This window comes from Mandrillus leucophaeus, unplaced genomic scaffold (assembly GCF_000951045.1).
Source record: "Mandrillus leucophaeus isolate KB7577 unplaced genomic scaffold, Mleu.le_1.0 Scaffold469, whole genome shotgun sequence".
Lineage (NCBI taxonomy): Eukaryota > Metazoa > Chordata > Mammalia > Primates > Cercopithecidae > Mandrillus > Mandrillus leucophaeus.
In genome coordinates this window covers 1,212,903-1,233,974 of record NW_012105020.1, presented here as the reverse complement: position 1 = coordinate 1,233,974, position 21,072 = coordinate 1,212,903, and the positions used below count along the sequence as shown (strand labels likewise).

The window sequence follows — 21,072 nt, the reverse complement described above, 5'->3', positions numbered from 1 at the left end:
AGATTACACACATGTGTCACCATGCCTGGCTAATTTTTGTATTTTTAGTAGAGACACGGTTTCACCATGTTGGCCAGGCTGGTCTTGGACTCCTGGCCTCAAGCGATCCACCCGCCTCGGCCTCCCAAAGTGCTAGGATTACAGGTGTGAGCCATTGCACCTGGCCCCATCACTTTATCATTGTTCAGCACTGTAGATGATTCATTTATTTTCCAAGTAAACAAAATTCCCAAATTGATTCTTTCTTATGTTAAATATTTCAGATTTAAATGTTTTTAAAATGTACTACTGGTGCAGGGAAAGCAAATGAATAACTCAAAACAATAACAAAATGCCACTTCTAGGGCTCTCATACTTCTTTGTCAGAATTGTAAATTAGAACTAACTCTTGGGCAAGAATTTTGCTCCAATATAGAGAGAAACAAATATAATTGCCCAACAATAATAATGACAACACCACTAATGATAAACTTTGATTAAGGAATTCCAGGCTTGGAAATTGGTTCCATAAAAATTATTTAATAGAATAAAAAAAGACCTACAAATTTAAAAAACTTCATATAAGCCTTATCCAAGGAGTAAAAATGCGGAAAATATGTTAAAAAATGAAATCGGTTAATGCTAAAGTAATTCAATAGCTTATATAATCATTACAAATAGTTATGAAGACCTGGTGTCCCAAGAAAATGTTTATGAAATGGTCAGCTTTTTTGTTCCCAAAAAAAAGGCATACCACAGAGATTATTATAACCCTCAGAGATACTGCAGGTTTATCACAACAAAGCAAATGTTGCAACAAAGTGAGTCACACAAATTTTTGGTTTCCCATACGCAAGCTGTGGTTACACTATAGTTTGTTAAGTGTGAAGTAGCAGTACATCTAAAAATCAACGTACATACCTTAGTTTTAAAATACTTTATTGCTAAAAAAAAGTTAACAACCATCTGAAGCTTCAGCGAGGGATAATAGTTAATGATCATCTGAACCTTCAGTGAGGGGTAATAATTAACAATCATCTGAACCTTCGGCGAGGGATGATAGTTAAAGATCATCTGAACCTTCAGCGAGGTAGTTAACAACTATCTGAACCTTCACCGAGGGATAATAGTTAATGACCATCTGAACCTTCATCGAGGGATAATAGTTAATGACCATCTGAACCTTCAGCGAGGGATAATAGTTAACGACCATCTGAACCTTCAGCGAGGGGTAATCAGTTTGCTGGTGGAGAGTCCTGCCTCAGTGTTGATGCTGCTGATCCGTCAGGATGATTGGTGATGAAGGTTGGCGTGGCTGTGGCAACTTCTTAAAACAACCATGAAGTTTGTTGCATCGGTTGACTCTTCCTTTCCCAAAAGACTTCACTGTAGCATGCAATGCAACTTAATAGCATTTTACCCATAATGTGCCAATTCTGCTAGCTTCAAACTTTACTTCTGTAGCTTCCTCACCTCTCTCAGGGTTCATAAAATCGAAGAGGATTAAGGCCTTCTTTCAAAACTGGAGTCGATCTTCTCAATGCCTGCTGCTCCCCCATCAACTAAGTTAATGGAATATTCTAAATCTTTTGCTGCCATGTCAACAATGTTCACGGCATCTTCATTGATGTCGATTCCATCTCAAGAACCCACTTTCTGTGCCCATCCATATGAAACTGTTTATACATTCAGCTTTTATCATGAAATTACAACAATTCAGTCACATCTACATGCTCCACTTCTAATTCTAATTCTCCTGCTATTTCCACATCTGCAGTTACTGAAGGCTTGAACCCCTCAAAGTTATCCATGATGGTTGGAATCAACTTCTTCCAAATTCCTGTTAATATTGACAGTTTAACCTTCTCTCAAGAATCATGAATGTTCTTAATCACATCTAGAGTGGTGAATCCTTTCCAGAAGGTTTTCAACTTACTTTGCCCAGATCTATCAGAGGCACTATCTATGGCAGTTATAGCCTTATAAAAAAAACTTTTTTTTGAGACAGGGTCTCCCTCGGTTACTCAGGCTGGAGTGCAGTAGCACAATCATGGCTCACTGCAACTTACGCCTCCCAGGCTCCAGGGATCTTCCCACCTCAGGTTCCCCAGTAACTGGGACTACGGGCACGTATCACTACACCTGGCTAACTTTTTAAAGGTTTTTGTAGAGATAAGGTCTCATTATATTGCCCAGGCTGGTCACAAACTCCTGGGCTCAAGTGATCCTGCCACCTCAGCCTCCCAAAGTGCTGAGACTATAAGCATGAGCCACTGTGCCCAGCAAAAGTGTATTTTTTAAATCATAAAATTTGAAAGTTGAAATTACTCCTTCATCCGCGAGCTGCAGAATGAGTGTTGTATTAGCAGGCATGAAAACAACATTAATCTCCTGGTATGTCTCCATCCTAAGAGTTCTTGGGTGACTAGGTGCATTTTCAATAAGTAAATATATATATGTGTGTGTGGGTATATATTTTTTATATATACAAGTGTGTGTATCTGTGTGTATATATATGTATATATTTGAAACAGAGGCTCACTCCATCACCCAGGCTGGAGTGCAGTGGCACGATCTCAGCTCACTGAAACCTCTGCCTCCTAGGCTCAAGAGATTCTCATGCCTCAGTCTCCCAAGTAGCTGGACTTACAGATGTGCAACACCATGACTGGCTAATTTTTGTATTTTTAGTAGAGTCGGGGTTTTGCCATGTTGTCCAGACTGGTCACAAACTCCTGACCTCAAGTGATCTGCCTGCTTTGGCCTCCCAAAGTGCTGGTATTACAGGCGTGAGCCACCATTCCTGGTCAATAAGCAATAATATTTTGAAAGGAATCTTTTTTTCTGAGCAGTAGGTCTCAATAATGGGCTTAAAATATTCAGTAAACCATGTTGTCAACAGAAATGCTGTCATCCAGGCTTTGTTGTTCCATTTATAGAGCACATGGCTCTATAAATAGCTTTAACACAATTCTTAATGGTCCTAGGATTTTTGGAATGGTTAATGAGCATTGGCTTCAACTTAAAGTTACCAGCTGCATTAGCCCCAAGAAGAAAGTCAACCTATCTTTTGGAGCTTTGAAGCCAGGCACTGACTTCTCTTCTCTAGCTATGTAAGTCCTAGATGGCATCTTCTTCCAAAAGGATTGTTCGGTCTACATTGAAAATCTATTGTTTAATGAAGTTGTTTTCACCAATTATCTTAGCTAGATCTTCTAGATAACTTGCTGCAGCTTCTACACTAGCACTTGATGCTTCACTTTGTCCTTTTATGTTATGTAGACTGCTTCTTTCCTTAAACCTAATGTGCCAATTCTGCTAGCTTCAAACTTTACTTCTGTAGCTTCCTCACCTCTCTCAGGCTTCATAAAATCGAAGAGGATTAAGGCCTTGCTCTGGATGAGGCTTTGGCTTAAGAGGATGTTGTAGCTGGTTTGATCTTCTATTCAGATCGCTAAACCTTTCTCCACATCATCAATAAGGCTGTTTTGCTTTCCTACTCATGTTTTCACTAGATTAGCACTTTTAATTTCCTTCAAGAACTTTTCATTTGCATTCATAACTTGGCTGTTTGGTGCAAGAGGCCTAGTTTTCGGCCTGTCTCAGCTTTTGATGTGCCTTCCTCACTAAGCTTAATCATTTCCAACATTTGATTTAAAGTTAGAGACATGTGACTCTTCCTTTCACTCGAACACTCAGAGGCTACTGTAGGGTTATTCACTGGCCTAATTTCAATATTGTTGTGTCTCAGGGAATAAGGAGGCCTGAGGGGAGAGGGGGAAAGGGAGGAAGGGAGGGAGGGAGGTGGAGGGCAGAGAGGGAGGGAGGGAGGGAAAGAGAGAGACAGACAGACAGACAGACAGACACAGGGTAACAGCCAGTTGATGGAGTATTCAGATCACACACACTATCATTTAAGTTTGCCATCTTATATGGGCACAGTTTGTGGCTCCCCAAAACAACTACAATAGTAATATCAAAAATCACTGAACACAGACCACCACAACAGATATAATAATAAAGTTTGGAATACTGCAAGAATTACCAAAATGTGACACAGTGACACAAAGTGAGCACAACGCATTGGAAAAATGGCACAGATAGACTTGCCTGATGCATGGTTGCCATGAACCTTCAATTTGTACAAAATGGAGTATCTGAGAAGCACAATAAAACAAGGTATGCTTGTATCAAATCATATAACTAAATTAGGCATCCACACTGCATCAGGCTGGGCAGGGCAGGTAGGGAGGCTGATAAGGGACAGGAGACGGGGAGGAGAAGAGAATCTCCCTCCACGGCAGACAATGTCTTGGGCTTCTTGTGAGAACCCCAGAGAAAAGATGCGGAGGCTGAGTTCTGACAGAACAGCAGGGTACCTGCTGACTTCCCCAGTGAGCCACAATTAAACACTTTGCACAGTGAGCCTTGAAGCACTTAGGGACTTATTTTGTCTGATCTTCAAGAGTGGCTACCTAAAATTCTACATGTAAAAATGTTCCACTCCCTAAGAGTGTATCCTTTAAATTGCTGTCCCCACCAAAAGCAAAAACAGAAGTCACTGGAATCAGAAGCAATTTCAAATATAGTGGCACGACTTTCCTTTTTTCAATAAGGCAGACACCAGAGGCTTCAGTTGTCCATCATTGAGGATGCTCACCCTGGCCTATGGTGGCCTTCGACATGAACTTGAGCCTTGGGTCAGGCTTGGGATTCTGGAGCACCATCTGCCCCCAGTGGGTCAGGGGATTTGACATGTCTGCAGATGTTATTGCAGAGGTGAGAGAGTCCCGGCACCAAAAAGGAGACATGGACCTGGACACAAGACTAGAGGTGCCTGGGTAGCCAGGGACCTTGACAGCATCATTCCCAAAGGAGCAGTGAGCAGAAGGCAGGGCCAGCAGAGCTGGCAAAGACATCAGATGCAGAAGAATAGTGAAGGAGAAGATGTTCCCAAAAGGCATCTACCTCTTGGGCCTGAAAGTTACAAGGCAATAAACTGTGCCTCCAGCAACATGTGTCCCTGCCTAACTTTTTTTTTTTTTTTTTTTTTTTTTTTTGAGACAGAGTTTTGCTCTTTAGGCCCAGGCTAGAGTGTGATGGTGCGATCTCGATCTCTTCTCACTGCAACCTCCGCCTCATGGGTTCAAGCGATTCTCCTGCCTCAGCCCCTCTAGTAGCTGGGATTACAGGCACCCACCGCCATGCCCAGCTAATTTTTGTATTTTTAGTAGAGAGGGGGTTTCACCATGTTGGTCAGGCTGGTCTTGAACTCCTGACCTCAGGGGATCTGCCCAACTCGACCTCCCAAAGTGCTGGGATTACAGGCGTGAGCCACCGCGCCCAACCTGCTGCTTAACTTCTTGCAAGCTCACAACACTGAATATTGTGGCATACACGAGGCTACTTCCTGCATTCTAGACACATATCAAGATTCATAAAAAGCAACTCTGTGATTTCCCACCTCCCTGCACCTCCCTGAACTTCCCTCTACTCTACCGCCTTCTCTAAAAAAAAGAGAAAAAATAAAAAAAAAAAAAAGAGATTTATGAAAAGTTTGTGGTCTGCTGAGAATGAGGTGCCACATCATGATAGCAGGGATGACAGGCACTTCTGCCTTCATTTTACACTTAAGGAAGCAGAAGCAAGGAGAGAGAGTCTGAAAATCATAGAAACCAACAGCAGCACTGCATCAGACTGACTTCAGGTAGTTGCTTGACCAACTTTCTCTCTTATCAGAAGATGGTGGAAGTTCATCTTTCAAAACATTACCAAAGTAAACAATTCAAAGCAAAGCAGCCTTATATGGTAAATAAGTAAAAGTTTTTAAAAGGCTTTTTAGAAATCCACACTTTATCCACAAAGCAGTAACTCCTAAACAATAAGGAAATAAGAAGCATTAAATTACTTTTTCCCCCCAAATAAATCAGAGTATGGAACAGTTCAGGTCTGACTTCAAAGCTCACTTGGTTCAAAGAAATACTGACCTCTGTGCTAAATAGGAGTGGTGATTCCAACAAAGTCTCTCACTACCTCCAGGTCTAGATTTAGCCCAGTCTAGCTACAGTGTGCAATACAGTTTGTAAGTACCTGTGGTGAAACAATTTAAAACACAATGTGCTCAATTCTTTACTCCTCCCTGTATCCATGCTCCTTACGATCAGCCATTTTGCAGCTCTTTCCATCAAGAGATGGAATATATTTCTCTGAGCCTTGTTTTTGTTTTGAGATGGAGTCTGGTTCTGTCACCCAGGCTGGAGTGCAGTGGCTTGATCTCGGCTCACTGCAACCTCCGCCTCCAGGGTTCAGGCGATTCTCTTGCCTCAGCCTCCTGAGTAGCTGGGATTACAGGCATGCACCACCACGCCAGGCTAATTTTGTGTATTTTTAGTAGAGACGGGGTTTCACCATGTTGACCAGCCTGGTCTCGAATTCCTGACCTCATGTGATCTGCCCTCCTTGGCCTCCCAGGCTTACAGGCATGAATCACTGCACCTGGCCTATTTCTCTGAGCCTTGAATACGGGTTGGCTAGTGATGCTATGTTCAAAATAATGTGGCTGAATGGGCTGCTAGTACTGAGTCCAGAGGCTTGGTTTGCTCTCACTCCCTGTCTTGGAAGACTGCCACGTCACATGAACCCAGGGGCTAGTCTACCAGAGGACAAATGACGACATGGGAGAGAGCTCAACTGTCCCAGCTGAAGCCATCCTCGGCCTGCCTGTAGTGAGCTCACTCCCAGGCATGAGAAGGAGTCCAGCTAAGCTCAGCAGAGCTGGCCCACGGCTGGCCACAAGCATGAGTGAGCCTGGCTGAGGCTAGCAGCACTGCCTAGGTGACCCGTGGGAGCATGACAATGACAAATCCCTGCTGTTTTAAGCCACTGAGTTTTGAGGTGGTTTGTTATGCTGCACAAGCTAACTGACACCATGCTTTCTGTTCCAAATATATAATATACCTTTAAGAATACGTAGGAATCTGAGGTTAAAATTAAAAATAAAAAGCAACTGGCATTTATTGAATGCCAAGGATTTCAAAGTAGATAGTATAAATAACTCCATTTCAACTCTTAATTGAAATATAGGATTCCCATTTTGCACAAGTGCTAATTTGAATCCTTAAAAATGCAAGCAGTCACTGGAAGTACAAAATAAAGTTATTACTCTTAAATATCATACAATGTCATCCTGTCTACCAAGGATAAAACTTCTGCATGCTTTACCTTCCTATAGTAGATACATGAAAAGTGGAGTTATAACCACAGTTACGATTAAGAATAAAGTGTTCATTCCAGGGAGATTAATCTTTGATCTGCTGAAAGATATGCCTGATGATCATAATAAGTAGAAGGATTCCTTCTTATTTCTTCTGTTAAACTCTATCAAACAGCTAATTAAAAACAAGGTTAAAATACATTTAAGGGAATCACTAAGTCTCGAAAGCCTCATCTATTTAAGCCACAATATAGTAGGAGCAAAGATAGATTCAAGGTACGATTTTTTCCTCTGAAAACTACTGGCTCACAAACCAGGAGGCATATTGCAGGAGTCATTAATATTTTTCTGAAGGCAGTGGCGTGATCTCAGCTCACTGCAGCCTCTGCCTCCCAGGTTCAAGCAATTCTCTTGCCTCAGCTTCCCAGGTAGCTGGAACTACAGGCGTGCACTACCACACTCAGCTAATTTTTGTATTTTTAGTAGAGACAGAGTTTCACCATGTTGGCCAGGCTGGTCTTGAACTCCTAGCCTCAAGTGGTCCACCCTCCTCGGCCTCCCAAAGTGCTGGGATTACAGGCGTGAGCCACTGCACCTGGCCTAATATTTTTTCTTTTTTTTTTTCCCCGTACCAAAAGGGCACTGGAAATATTTTTAAACCTGTAATTCCATAAGGATATACAGTTGGGTTCAATACATATTTTCTAGTATGTATTACCAGTATGAGTACCTTTTTTTTTTTTTTTTTTCAGACAGAGTCTCGTTCTGTCGCCCAGGCTGAAGTGCAGTGGCGCGATCTTGGCTTACTGCAAGCTCCGCCTCCCTGGTTTGCACCATTCTCCTGCCTCAGCCTCCCGAGTAGCTGGGACTACAGGCGCCTCCCACCATGCCCAGCTAATTTTTTGTATTTTTAGTAGAGACAGGGTTTCACTGTGTTAGCCAGGATGGTCTCCATCTCCTGACCTCGGGATCCTCCCACCTCAGCCTCCCAAAGTGCTGGGATTACAGGCGTGAGCTACCGCGCCCAGTCGATTACCTTGAAATTGATGTCTATGCTTTAATAAGCAGACTCAACTAGCACATAATTATTTCTATAAAATCACGCCAAGTTCTACCTGGCCTGAAACAGCAACATCTCTAAAACTGAAAGTCTTCTTTAAACTTCCTTGAAAACACACCCTAATCACTCCAAAAACAGCTGAACTAAAGCAATTTAACCATCTTTAAATTTTAAACTGATAAAAAGAGATCGATTAATCATTTAAAAAGGGCATACTATATGTTACAACTTAAGCCCTGATTTCTTTTAAATTCTAGGCAAACAGTAATTCTGAGAAAATGTGAATTTCTGGCCATTCTTAGGGATGCTGATACTAATTCAAATCTTGGTAAATCTGTGAACATTTCTGTCACCTATAGCAAACGATATTCTTTCCTAGTCTGACAGTACTTCCAGGAGATACAGAAAAAAAAAAAAAAAAAGTGTACTTCTGGCATGCTAGATGGTTTCTATAACATTAAGACGTTTGCTTGAAAGGGAGAAGCAACAACATAGCCATCAGTGCCATCTGTTTTTATCGAATAAATAGCAATTCCCTCCCAACGAGTCTCTGGAATTCTGCCCTGTTCATTCTCGCTGCAAAAAGAAGTCTTTCTCCTTTGGTAACGGAGAGAGAAAACACTAGATTGTTATTGAATTTATTCTCTAAATTAAAAGGCAGAGAAACCAGCCTCATTTTGTAGAGGAGAATTAGATTGGCTGAGAAAAACAGAAATTTCCATCCCCTCCTACAATCTAGGGGAGGAATTACTGGACAGCTTCAAGGGTCTGTGACCAAGAATTAGACTGCTGATGTCACCACAGGCAGATTTTATCCAGGGAGGAAGCCACCGGGTGGCCCCAGCATTTGCATCCCCTTTAAACAAATACCACCCTCCCAGAAGCCAGATGGCTGAAAACCTGCAGATGTTTTTTGTTGTTGTTGTTGTTTGGTTTTTTTATCAAAACAATTCTTGCTGTAATCTCTTCACTGTTAGCATAAAAACAATTTTTTGTGATCCTCGTGCCATCAAGAAGTCTAGAAACTAATCACTGAAGATCAGGAATAATCTAGACAGGCTGGAGTACATGGAGGATCCAGGCAATACTTTCTTACATTACAAAAAGTCTGGCCAGGCACAGTGGCTCAGACTTGTAATCCCAGCACTTTGGGAGGCCAAAGTGGGTGGATCACTTGAGACTAGGGGCTTGAGACCAGCCTGGCAACATAGTAAGACCCTGTCTCTATAAAAAATAAAAATTAAATTAGCCGGACATGGTGGCACATGTCTGTTATTCCAGCTACTTGGCAGACTGAGGCTGGAGGATCGCTTGAGCCCAGGAGTTCAAGACCAACCTGGGCAACATAGTGAGACCCCCATCTCTACAAAAAAATCAAAAATTAGCCATGAGTGGTGGTGCATGTCTGTGGTCTCAGAAACTCAGGAGGCTGAGGTGAGAGGATTGCTTGAGCCCAGGAGGTGGAGGCTGCAGTGAGCTCTGATCGTGCCACTGCACACCAGCCTGGGAGACAGAGTGAGACCCTGTCTCAAAAAAAAAAAAAGGTTCGAACTCTATCCATAGCCTAGAAGTCTTGAAACACAAAGGAACCACAAAGAAGCACAGTTTGTAATAAGGAACAGTAGTTTGTTGTTGTTTTTTTTAAGAAAGAGAATCTTACTATCACCCAGGCTGGAGTACAGTGGCACAATCTCAGCTCACTGCAACTTCTGCTTCCCAGGTTCAAGCCATTCTCCTGCCTCAGCCTCCCGAGTAGCTGGGACTGCAGGCGCACAACATCTCACCCAGCTAATTTTTGTATTTTTAGTAGAGACGGGGAGTCTCACCACGTTGGTCAGGCCGGTTTCAAACTCCTGACCTTAAGTGATTCACCCACCTCGGCGCCCCAAAGTGCTGGGATTACAGGCGTGAGCCACGACACCCAGACAGTGGCCTATTTTTAGATTATGTTCCATGCTTCTTTTTCCTAACAGATTTGTTGACTGATTCAATCAAACTAACACTTGAGACATTACTATAAGCTTTACACTGTTTTACATGTTAGAAAAATTTTATTTATTTTTTTTTTTATTTTTGAGACAGAGTCTCACTCTTGTCGCCCAGGCTAGAGTGCAATGGCACGATCTCAGCCCACTACAACCTCCACCTCCCAGGTTCAAGCGATTCTTCTGCCTCAACCTCCCTGGTAGCTGGGATTACAGGCATCCGCCACCATGCCTGGCTAATCTTTGTATTTTCAGTAGAGATGGGATTTCACCACGTTGGCCAGGCTGGTCTCGAACTCCTGACCTCAGGTGATCCACCCATCTTGGCCTCCCAAAATGCTGGGATTATAGGCATGAGCCATTGCGCCCGGTCAGAAAAATTTTAAAGGTCACCATTTAATTAGTAAAGGCAAATATGTAAATGAATAACAATAATAATATAATGTGGTAAGAGTTATGAGGACAACAAAAGGGTAGATTAATGTTAGAGAGTGGGAACGGTGGGATAGTGGGTTGGGGGATTTGGCAAACATTGCAGAAGAAGTTCGAATGGATGAGAGGGAGCTAAGCAAACGAAACTGAGAAGAGGGTTTCAGCGAGGGAGAGCAGCACAGCAGTAAGAAGCCTCTTTGGGATACTGCAGGTATCCCAGGAATTCCATACTAGGCTGTATTTTCTACAAACCATAACCTAGAAACCAAAAATGCCCCCCATCAATACTGGTTTCACTACAAGCACCCTCATCTCCCCATTAACCTTTGAAACTGGACTCTACTGATGGAAAGTATCTAAATCAAGTATAAAGAGGAGGAGAAAGAAAGAGAAAGTCAACTTTTTACTTAAAATTTCTTTGACGGTGGTCTGCTATAGATTCACCTTGACCTTGAAGAGAAGTATTCTCAGCGAAGTAGTATGTGGTTGACAAAGAAAAATGAATGGTTAAAGAGATTATTTCACCATGAAGTATGACAAAAATACATCATGAAATCAGTATATATGTGCTCATATCTTAACAACTCTCAGAAAGATTTACAGAGCACACTTTGTAGAGAGGGAAGATGAATACCTAAATTCTAGAAACAAATATTCATTACATTACAATCTGCTTCTTAGGAAAGAACTAGCAGATTATTAAAGGTAAACACAGCAGAGGAAAAGTCTACTGTGCAGAAATGGTTAAGTCTGTATCATTCAACCAGTGGCTAGTTAAGCAGTACCTGGTGGAGTACAGACTATGTGGGAAGATAAGGTGAATAAACACAAAGCAACAGGAACTAATACCTGATTGTAATTAACTAGGCATCATCAGTAATATACTAGGCGTGTTGAGGGAAGCTCAGAAAGGACAGAGAATGACGGGCTGGGAAGAATTATTCAACGGCGGAGGTGGAACTTGAAGTGGATCTAGGAGACAAAGGAGGGTTTGAATACAGGAGAGAGGGCAAGGGAGGTTCCTGGTGAGGAAGGCCAAGGCACCCAGGTGGGAAATGTACCAGATGTGAGTGGGGCAGAACACACATTGACTTTACTGGACACAAAAGAACCGTAATAAGTGAGAGATAAAAGGTGGAAATAAAGCTTAGCAGGGACCAATTATGGAGTTCCCGAAGTCTTTTTCTTTTTTTAAGATAGATTCTTGTGGCTTTATTGCCCAGGCTGGAGGGGAGTAGCACGATCTCAGCTCACTGCAACCTCTGCCTCTTGGGTTCAAGCAATTATTGTGCCTCAGCCTCTCAAGAAGCTGGGATTACAGGCATGTGCCACCACACCTGGCTAATTTTTGTATTTTTAGTAGAGATAGAGTTTCACTATGTTAGCCAGGCTGGTCTCAAACTCCTGACCTCAAGCAATCTGCCTGCCTCAGCCTCCCCAAGTTCTGTGATTACAGGCATGAGCCACCACACCCGGTCCCCAAAGTCCTTTTACAGACATGATTAAAGAAGGAGCTAATGAAAGGTCATGAGCAGGAGAAAGACACAATAAAAGTCTGGTTAAAGATATGAGATTGGTGGGACAGCTCCAAGTACAGTATGCTGGAACTCGAGGAAGCCAGTTAACAGGCTTTGAAAGATGAGGTTTAAAAGATGATGAGGACAAACACTAAGGTAATTATGGGCAGGTAGGCAGAAAAGAGTTCCCACAGCAGGCCTGATGCTGCTGTCCTTAGAAAGGCTTGCTTGCAAGGTTGGCCCTTGGCAGGTGTCTGGGACCTCGTTTATTCAGAGGGGGTCTCACCATTCCCTAACTCCTAAGAATGGCTCACTGTGCTTCGTGCCTGTATAAAATATGTAGTTTATGCTGACCACCTACCTTCCTTCTGGGAGTCTGGAATTTTGGTACATGTTAGGCCAAGGGTGCCTACATGACCAGCCTCTAACACTGAATAAAGTCTCTAATGAGCTTCCCTGATAAACAATATTTCACACATGTTATCTTAATTCAATCTGAATTAGCATGTCCTGTGACTCCACAGGAAGAGGACCCTTGGAAGCCTTGTGTCTGGTTTCCTCTGGATTTCATCCCATGTGCTGATTTTGTTTTGCGTCTTTTGGCTATGATAAATCACAGCCATGTGTATGACTATAACGTGTCAGTCTTTCTAGTGAATCAGTGAACCCGATCTTGAGGATCTCAAATACAGCAGGGGAAAGAAAGATGTCTCAGGGAAACTACTCACTGACATGACCTGCAAGCAACCAAATATGGAAATAAAGAAAAGCCATGACTCAAAGACAGTTCTAAGAATTTAGGATTGTAAATAACCCCTCCAATGGTATTGTCCTATTCAAACAGGAAAATTTTTTTTATTTGCACACATGCACGTGCACACACACACACAAACATGCATACAGAGTTAAGTAGAAACATTACTCTTTCATAAGATTAAAGTAATAAAACGCAAAATAAATGGGAAAGAAAATAATAGCAACTTAAAACACTTCTATAGTGCTTTATCTGTGCCAGTTTAGTCTCTGATAAGATTAAAGCAATTAAATGGAAAATAAATGGAAATGAAAAAAATAACAGCTAACACTGTATAATGTTTTCTCTGGGCCAGGCACTGTTCCACATTATTTAATTCACCTAATCCTCACAAAACTCTGTAAAGCAGGTACAAAATGGACTCACGTCCATTTTGCACATGAGAAAACTGCAATACAGTGAGGTTAAATAACTTGTCTAAGCTCACAGGGCTGGGATTCAAACAGGCATTCTGGCTCCCAAGCCTCTGTTCTTAACTATGCTATAAAAAGAAAATGATTGTAACAATGAAGGATCACTCTAACAATACAGGAGTAAATGTGTGGCCGCCCAGGCTTCCTGCCTTCTCAGGTCTTCAGTTTATTTTATAACACAAATTAAAGTCTACTTGTAGGCTCTGCATGACAATGAAAATACAGCAGTTAACATCCTGGTTTTCTGTATTAACTAATGAATTCCAGTTATGCCAGGCTTCCTCCCAGGCATAACACTTAAAAATCAAGTTGTTTATTTAAGATTGTTTCTATGTGAACAATTAGTAAATATACAAATTTTTCCCCAAACCGTCTTAATAAACTTAGATATATCTAAGTGGAAGCAAATATATTAAATATTTGGTATAATTCTTAAAAAAGGAAAATGCTAAAAAACATCTAAAAGTTGGTTTTCTGTAATCTTTATTCTTTCCCAGCCTAAGCGCAATATCTTAAAACAGTTTAAATCACATGAGATTTATCTTTAACTTGGGACAAACAAAATGAGTTTCCTACAGAAACCAATCTTGGCCTACAAGCCCCTAATGCAAGAGTATAAGCACGTCCATCCACAAACTCTGTTTCTCAAAAGTGAAGATGGTAGGCCTATAGCCTTAACTTATTTATAAGGCTTTATAAAGCTTTCACCTTTTAAAAATTGTATCAATCAACTGACTGTCTACAGTTTTGGTGCAGTCCACAGCAAAAAAGTCCAAAAAGCAAACATACTGGTTCCTACTGTCTCACCATTTTAGTTCTGTTCTGAAAGCAGTCTTATTTTCTGTTTCCCCTACCAGGAAAGTCACCACTGTAGTTCAAATTCTTAAACTTACTACTGAAGTTATCTTGTTTTTGTTTCTTTTTTTTTTTTTTAAATACAATTTCTGGATAGAAAGACGGTCCTACTTTTTAGCCGGTGCCAGGCATAGTGGCTCACGCCTGTAATCCCAACACTTTGGGAGGCTGAGGTGGATACATTGCTTGAGCTCAGGAGTTTGAGACAAGCCTGGATGACATGAAAAAACTGTCTCTACTAAAAATACAAAAATTAGCTGGGCGTGGTGGCACGTGCCTATAGTCCCAGCTACTTGGGAGGCTGAGGTGGGAGGATCAGCTGTGCCTGGAAGGTAGAGGCTACAGTGAGTGGAGATCATGCCATTTTACTCCAGCCTTGGCAACAGAGTGAGATCCCGCCTCAAAATAAACAAAAGACAAAAACAACAAAAAGAATTTTAGCCAGGTATGGCGGCACAAGCAATGTAGTCCCTGCTACTCAGGAGGCTGAGGCAGGAGGATCGCTTGAGCGCAGTTCAAATCCAGCCTGGGCAAAACAGTAAGATCTCATCTCCTTTAAAAAAAAAAAAAAATTAATAATACTTTACAAAAATCCTTAGTTCCAAAGTTCAGGAAATTTAAACTAAAGTTAAAAATACTAATTTAGGTTTAGCAAAAGAGTGAAATTTAAAGAGCTTAAGGTAATTATTACTTTAGCAAAATACAGATGACTTCATACAAGAAGTAGTACCATTTTCTATTAACCATTCATGACACCTTAATCCATAAAGGTTTCTAAGCAGAACCATAAGCTGACCACCCAAACCACTAAAGACCTGTGACTCCCAGATATAATGGCATTAAGCTTTGATATTCCATATTTGCTTAATACTTTTTGGAGGGCTGATCATATCTAGCTTTGTCATATGTAGTTTGATTACAGTGAACTAGGTGGCTATCTGTGAATGACCCCAGGTAAATATACCCCAGAAAGTGACCAAAAAAAAAAAAAAAGGGGATAAAATGTAAGCAGTATTCTCTTATTTTTATTTATTTATTTTTTTGAGACAGGGTTTTGCTCTGTCACCCAGGCTGGAGTGCAGTGGCACAATCTCAGCTCACCTCAACCTCTGCCTACCAGGTTCAAGTGATCCTCTCGTCTCAGTCTCCCAAGTAGCTGGGATTACAGGTGCACACTACCATGCCTGGCTAATTTTTGTATTCAGTATTCTTTCTTGGTGGTTGTACATAGGCAAGCCCAGTGACAAATAACCCTCCTTTCTCATAGAGATGTGGTTCTAAGTGTGGTCCCTAGACTAGCAGCGTCAGCATCAACATTACCTGGAAACTTGGCAGAAATACCAACTCTCAGGCCCCACCTGACTTTCCAAATTAGAAACTCTGGGGTCTAACTCCAGCAACCCGAGTTTCAACAGGACCTCCAGGTGATTCTGATGCACACTCAAGTTAAAGAACCAGTGTTCTAGAGAGGCCAGATAAACAAGTACCTGAAGCCTGGGCTGGGGTTTCTCAATATCAGCATTATTGACATTTGGGGCTCAATAATCCTTTGGTGTGGGGTATAAAAGGATACTGAGAGGCATCCCTACCCTCTACCTAGATGACAGTATTAGTCACATATAGTATTAGTCCATTTTCACACTGCTAGTAAAGACATACCAGAAACTGGGTAATCATAAACAAAATGAGATTCAACGAACTCACAGTTCCCTGTGGCTAGGGAGGCCGCACAATCACAGTGGAAGGCAGAAGGCATGTCTTACACGGTGGCCAACAAGAGAAAAATGGGAACCAAGTGAAAGGGGTTTTCCCTTGTAAAACCATCAGATCTCCTGAGACTTATTCATTGCCACGAGAACAGTATGGGGGAAACTGCCCTCATGATTCAATTATCTCCCACTGGGTCCCTTCCACAACACATGGGAATTATGGAAGCTACAATTCAAGATAAGATTTGGGTGGGGACACAGCCAAACCATATCACCTCCCTGATGTCATGACAACTAAAAATGTCTCCAGATATTTCCAAATGTCCCCTGAGGGTAAAAACCACCCCTGGCCCAGAACCACTGGCCTAGATTTTACAAAAGCAGACACTAACTTCAGGAAGACCTTCATACCTTTTACTTTTCCTCTCAAAATGCTCTCAGCTAGTTCTCACTGCTTTCAGTATTTGTAAAATGAATTCACTTCAGCTGGACCCTACTTTAAATGTAAAAAGCTACTGGCTTGTGCCTGTAATCTCAGCACTTTGGGAGGCCGAGGTGGGTGGATCACGAGGTTAGGAGTTCAAGATGAGCCTGGCCAAGACGGTGAAACCCTGTATTTACTAAAAAGACACAAGTTAGCTGACTGTGGTGGCGAGTGCCTGTAATCCCAGTTACTCAGGAGGCTGAAGCAGGAGAATCGCTTGAACCTGGGAGGCGGAGGTTGCAGTGAGCCGAGATCACACCACTGTGATGCATGAAGTAAATAAAGATTACATATAGTCTCATTTGTTCAGGCCAAATTTTAGCACCAAACGAGTTTGCAGGTCCAATTTACACACACATATACACACTTCTGACGTTTAGAATGCACTAAATTTTGGAACGGCTGATAAGAGAAGGGGACTATATCTACCTTATAGGGAGGGAGTGTGAGGATTGAATCCAATAACACGTAAGGTCCAATTCTGTACTCATAAAGGGACTTTCAACAGGTTAGCTATTGTTATTTCTAAATTACAAATTCCGATCATGTCATTTGCTTGTTTTGAACTCTGATGGTTCTGCACTGCCTGAAAAATAAGGTCCAAATTCCTAAGAGTGGCACACAGGAAGACCTTTCCAAAACTGGATGCTGGCCAGGCATGGTGGCTCACACCTGTAATCTCAGCATTTTGAGGGGCTGAAGCAGCCTCCTCTTCCTGTGTCTTCCCAGCACTGGATGCTGAGTCCAGGGGTTCGGGCTGCAGTGAGCTACGATCGTACCACTGCGCTCAGCCTGGACAACAGAGCAATACCCTGTCTCTAAAAAATAAAAACTTTTTCAGACAAAGTTTTGTTCTTGTTGCCCAGGCTGGCGTGCAGCGGCGTGATCTCAGCTCACTGCAACCTCCGCCTGCCGGGTTCAAGTGATTGTCACTGCACACCTTTTGCTCTGGTCACCTGGAAATAGCTATGGTTCTTTCTCTTACAATTCCCTCCTGTCCTTTCCTCCTTCCTCTGCCTGGGATAGGGGTGCATCCCTCCTTTTTTCTAGATGCCACTCCTCTATCCATGGAGACCAGCTCAAAGACCTTCTCTAGGAGGCTGTCCCCATAACCTGGCCCCAGCCCAAAGAGCCTCCTCTTCCTATGTCTTCCCAGCACCGGATGCTGACTACTTAGGTGCCATCTCTTCACGAGATTGTTCAGCCCTTGGGAAAGAGCAACTTAGCTGTCAGCTGTCTCTTTCCCCAACAGGTCTAGCATGGGCCCCACACATGTGCTGGGATTACAGGCGTGAGCTGCCTTGCCTGGCCAAGGTACTGTGGCTTTTGACCCCTGTTGTATCCTCAGCGCCTGACACTCAAAAAACTTTTTCTAAATGAATGAGTAAATGAGAGAAGAGCATGAGACGTATTTATGACAATGTGAAAACAAACCACCATGGCCAACACCAAGAAAAAACCCACGCCCACGTGCTTTCATTACATCTCATGAAGTGTAGCACCTACTAAAATGGTTGTTCTCCCTTCAAGGAAGTTGCAAGAGCCTGAACACAACAGAAACCTCAAACGCCAACCCCCTCCCGGTCCAGTCATCTACCTGGGCTCTGCAATAACAACAGTGCGTGAGTGACAAAGCGAGCAGATGCAAGCTCCCCTAGAACGTTTCAGTCCCAGAGCAGCTTAGTAATCACTTTCCAAAAACATTTATCAGCACTGCTCCTGACCAGCAATCTCAAATATTCAGCAACTTACCCAACACGCATGAGTCATGAATAAAATATTTGACTGAATAAAGGCTGCTAACTTTTAAAGACTGTTTGCATCTACATTCACATCATGCAAGAGTCATTATTCTGGCCAGGCGCCAGTGGCTCATGCCTGTAATCCCAGCACTTTGGGAGGCGGAGGCGTGTGGATCACCTGAGGTCAGGAGTTTGAGACCAGCCTGACCAACATGGAGAAACCCTGTCTTTACCAAAACTAGAAAAATTAGCTGGGCGTGGTGTTGAGTGCCTGTAGTCCCAGCTACTCAGGAGGCTGAGGCAGGAGAATCGCTTGAACCTGAGAGGCGGAAGTTGCAGTGAGCCCGATCACACCACTGCACTCTAGCCTTGGTGACAGAGCAAGACAACATCTCAAAAAAAAAAAAAGGTCATTATTCTGCCCTTGCCTTTTTCAGGTCCCCAAATTCTCCCCATGTTTCATGCACTCAATCTCTCTCACTCATTTCTGCATTACACACCCACATCCAGGTCCTACCAATCACTACCCTCTTTGTTTGAAGTCAGCTACAGGTGAACCAGCAAGGAGAGGCCACTGCCTGCTCATAACCAGCTTGTTATCTAATTGAGGAAAAAGGCACAAGCTCACTCAAAAGCAAAATCCAAAGCACCAACAGGAGTTGGGGGCTTCAGGCTTTCTCTTCCCATTCAGGACAGGGTCAAAGTTACTTCAAATGGTATAATTACACAAGGCTAGAGACTACGCCTTGAGCTTTAAAAGAACAGCACTACCTTCCATCCTCCAGAAAGCCTTTGGACTTGTGGACTATCCCTATTTAAGACGGCTCATTGCATCAAGGAAACACAGTTTCATTCAATAAACATCAGTCATTTCCTTCAAATTCCCACCGGAAAGCTACTGACATTGTAAACCTTTAGGATTTGAAAGACGCAAAGTTTAAAGTCGAATCATAAATAATGTTCCAATCCAATCACTGAGGCCCAGAGCTGGTGGGAGTCCTGGACTGCATTTCTGGCTTCACCAGTATCTCTGTGACTTAGCGACAAGCTACACCTCCACCAGCCTCGGTGTCCTCTTAGGAGAAATGAGACAACTGGACCCAATCAGTGTTCCCCAAAGCGCGGTGGGCATCCAATGCCCCATGTCACAGTACAAGAGAGGACTCTGTGTGCACGCCAATTAACACGTTTTAGTTATTAGTTTACTCTGGCGAGTAATGTTTTCCTAATGATATAAATAAAATTTCCTTTTAAAATAAACGCATCTAAATCTTTTAAAAAATGAGTCACTTTCACAAAAACCTATTTAGTAAATAAGAGTTCAGGTATTCTAGCAGCCATGGCAAAAATAACTGATCTAAAGGGCTGGCGTGGCGTGAAATCCCTGAGTACACGAGAAGGAAGAGAGCGAAGGTGGCTGGAGGTTCCTCGCAAAGCAGCACACCCGGGCACCAGTGCCCGCGGTGACCAGCCGCCGGTCCTCCAGGCTTCCAGAGGAGACGATTTGGAACTGACCGGGAGGGCCAAGAAACAGCTTCCGAGTACCAGGCTAAACCCCGCAAGGGAGAGAGACCGGGACGAAGGTCCCAGGCTACTGCGACACCGCCGGTCGGGGTTCCCTGGTTGGAGGAGCGCGGTGGGACAGAGTTCCCGGGCTGAATGGGTGCGTTGGGGCGCACTGGAACAGGGGTCCCGGGCTTGAGCGGCGCGGTGGGACAGACTTCCTGGGCTGGAGGGGTGCAGTGGGACAGGGGATCCCGGCTAGAGGGGCGCGGTGGGACAGAGCTCCCGGGCTGGAGGAGCGCAGTGGGACAAGGGTCCCGGACTGGAGGGGCGCGTTGGGGCGCACTGGAACAGGGGTCCTGGGCTGGAGGTGCGAGGTGGGCTGGGAGGGGCGCGGGAGCGCGCACTGGAACAGGGGTCCCGGGCTTGGGTGGTGAGGTGAGACAGAGTTCCCGGCCTAGAGGAGTGCAGTGGGACAGGGGATCCGGGCTGGAGGGGCGCGGCGGGACCGGGGTCCCAGGCTGGAAAGGTGCAAGTCGAGACTGGAGGACCGGCGGGAGGGAACTAGGAACCCGGCGGAGCTAAGAGGCACAGAGTGGGTGTGGGGCCGCGCTGCCGGGGGGAACCCCCTCACGCAGGAAGGACCGGGGCCGCGGACCCCACCGCCCCCACACCCCGTCGCCGCGGAGTTCGGGCCGCCCCGGCTGCGCCCGGGGCCTACCTGTCCTCGCTGGCCGTGATCACGCCGTCCTCCTTGGGGATGAGCAGCGCGGCCGTGACGGCGTCCTGGTGCCCCTCGATCTTGCTCAGCAGCACCGGGCGGCTGCTCTGCGGCCTGGAGTGGATCTCCGCCGCCATGTTCGCGCGGCGACGGCGGCTGCCTACTCGGCAAGCCGCCCATCAGCTGACGACTGGGCGGGCGCGGACGCTCCGGTTTCCCTTCTGCTGCTGGAGCCTCGTGGGCGCCGCGCCGCCGTAAGCCCCCGAGTGCTGCCGCCACCCGCCCGTATTGCCTGGGGATGCCGCGCAAACTAAAAGTCTGTGGCTGGGAGAGGACCCCAGAGGGCGCCTGCGGAGAAATGGGGAAAGTAAGGAAGGTTTAAAAGTAAAGCCATTTTCCCAGGAATAAATTGAGCACCTGGAGGGGACAAGGAATTGGCCAACCAAACCAGAGATTTCAGAAATAACAATACTACATTTCATCCATTCGAAGAAGCCATTGTTTGAAAGACACACACTTTCAGAAATGTTAAAATGTGAAAAAATATAGTGCATCTTAGAATCTTTGAACTACAATAGATGGCACTCATTGAGTGGTAACCATATACCAGGCATTAACTCAGTGTCTTTGGATCTCATTTAATAC

At 43.9% G+C, this 21,072-nt stretch overlaps 1 protein-coding gene across 1 annotated transcript in view; it reads right to left on the bottom strand.

The window, feature by feature from the left end:
- Positions 1-20,664, bottom strand: part of WDFY1 (WD repeat and FYVE domain containing 1) — a 74,590-nt gene extending 53,926 nt beyond the window's left edge. The window contains exon 1 of the mRNA XM_011995073.1: positions 20,428-20,664. Within this exon, the coding sequence (XP_011850463.1) occupies positions 20,428-20,564 (137 nt within the window). The 5' untranslated portion in view covers positions 20,565-20,664. The remainder of the gene's footprint in view (positions 1-20,427) is intronic.
- Positions 20,665-21,072: the final 408 nt, after the last annotated feature.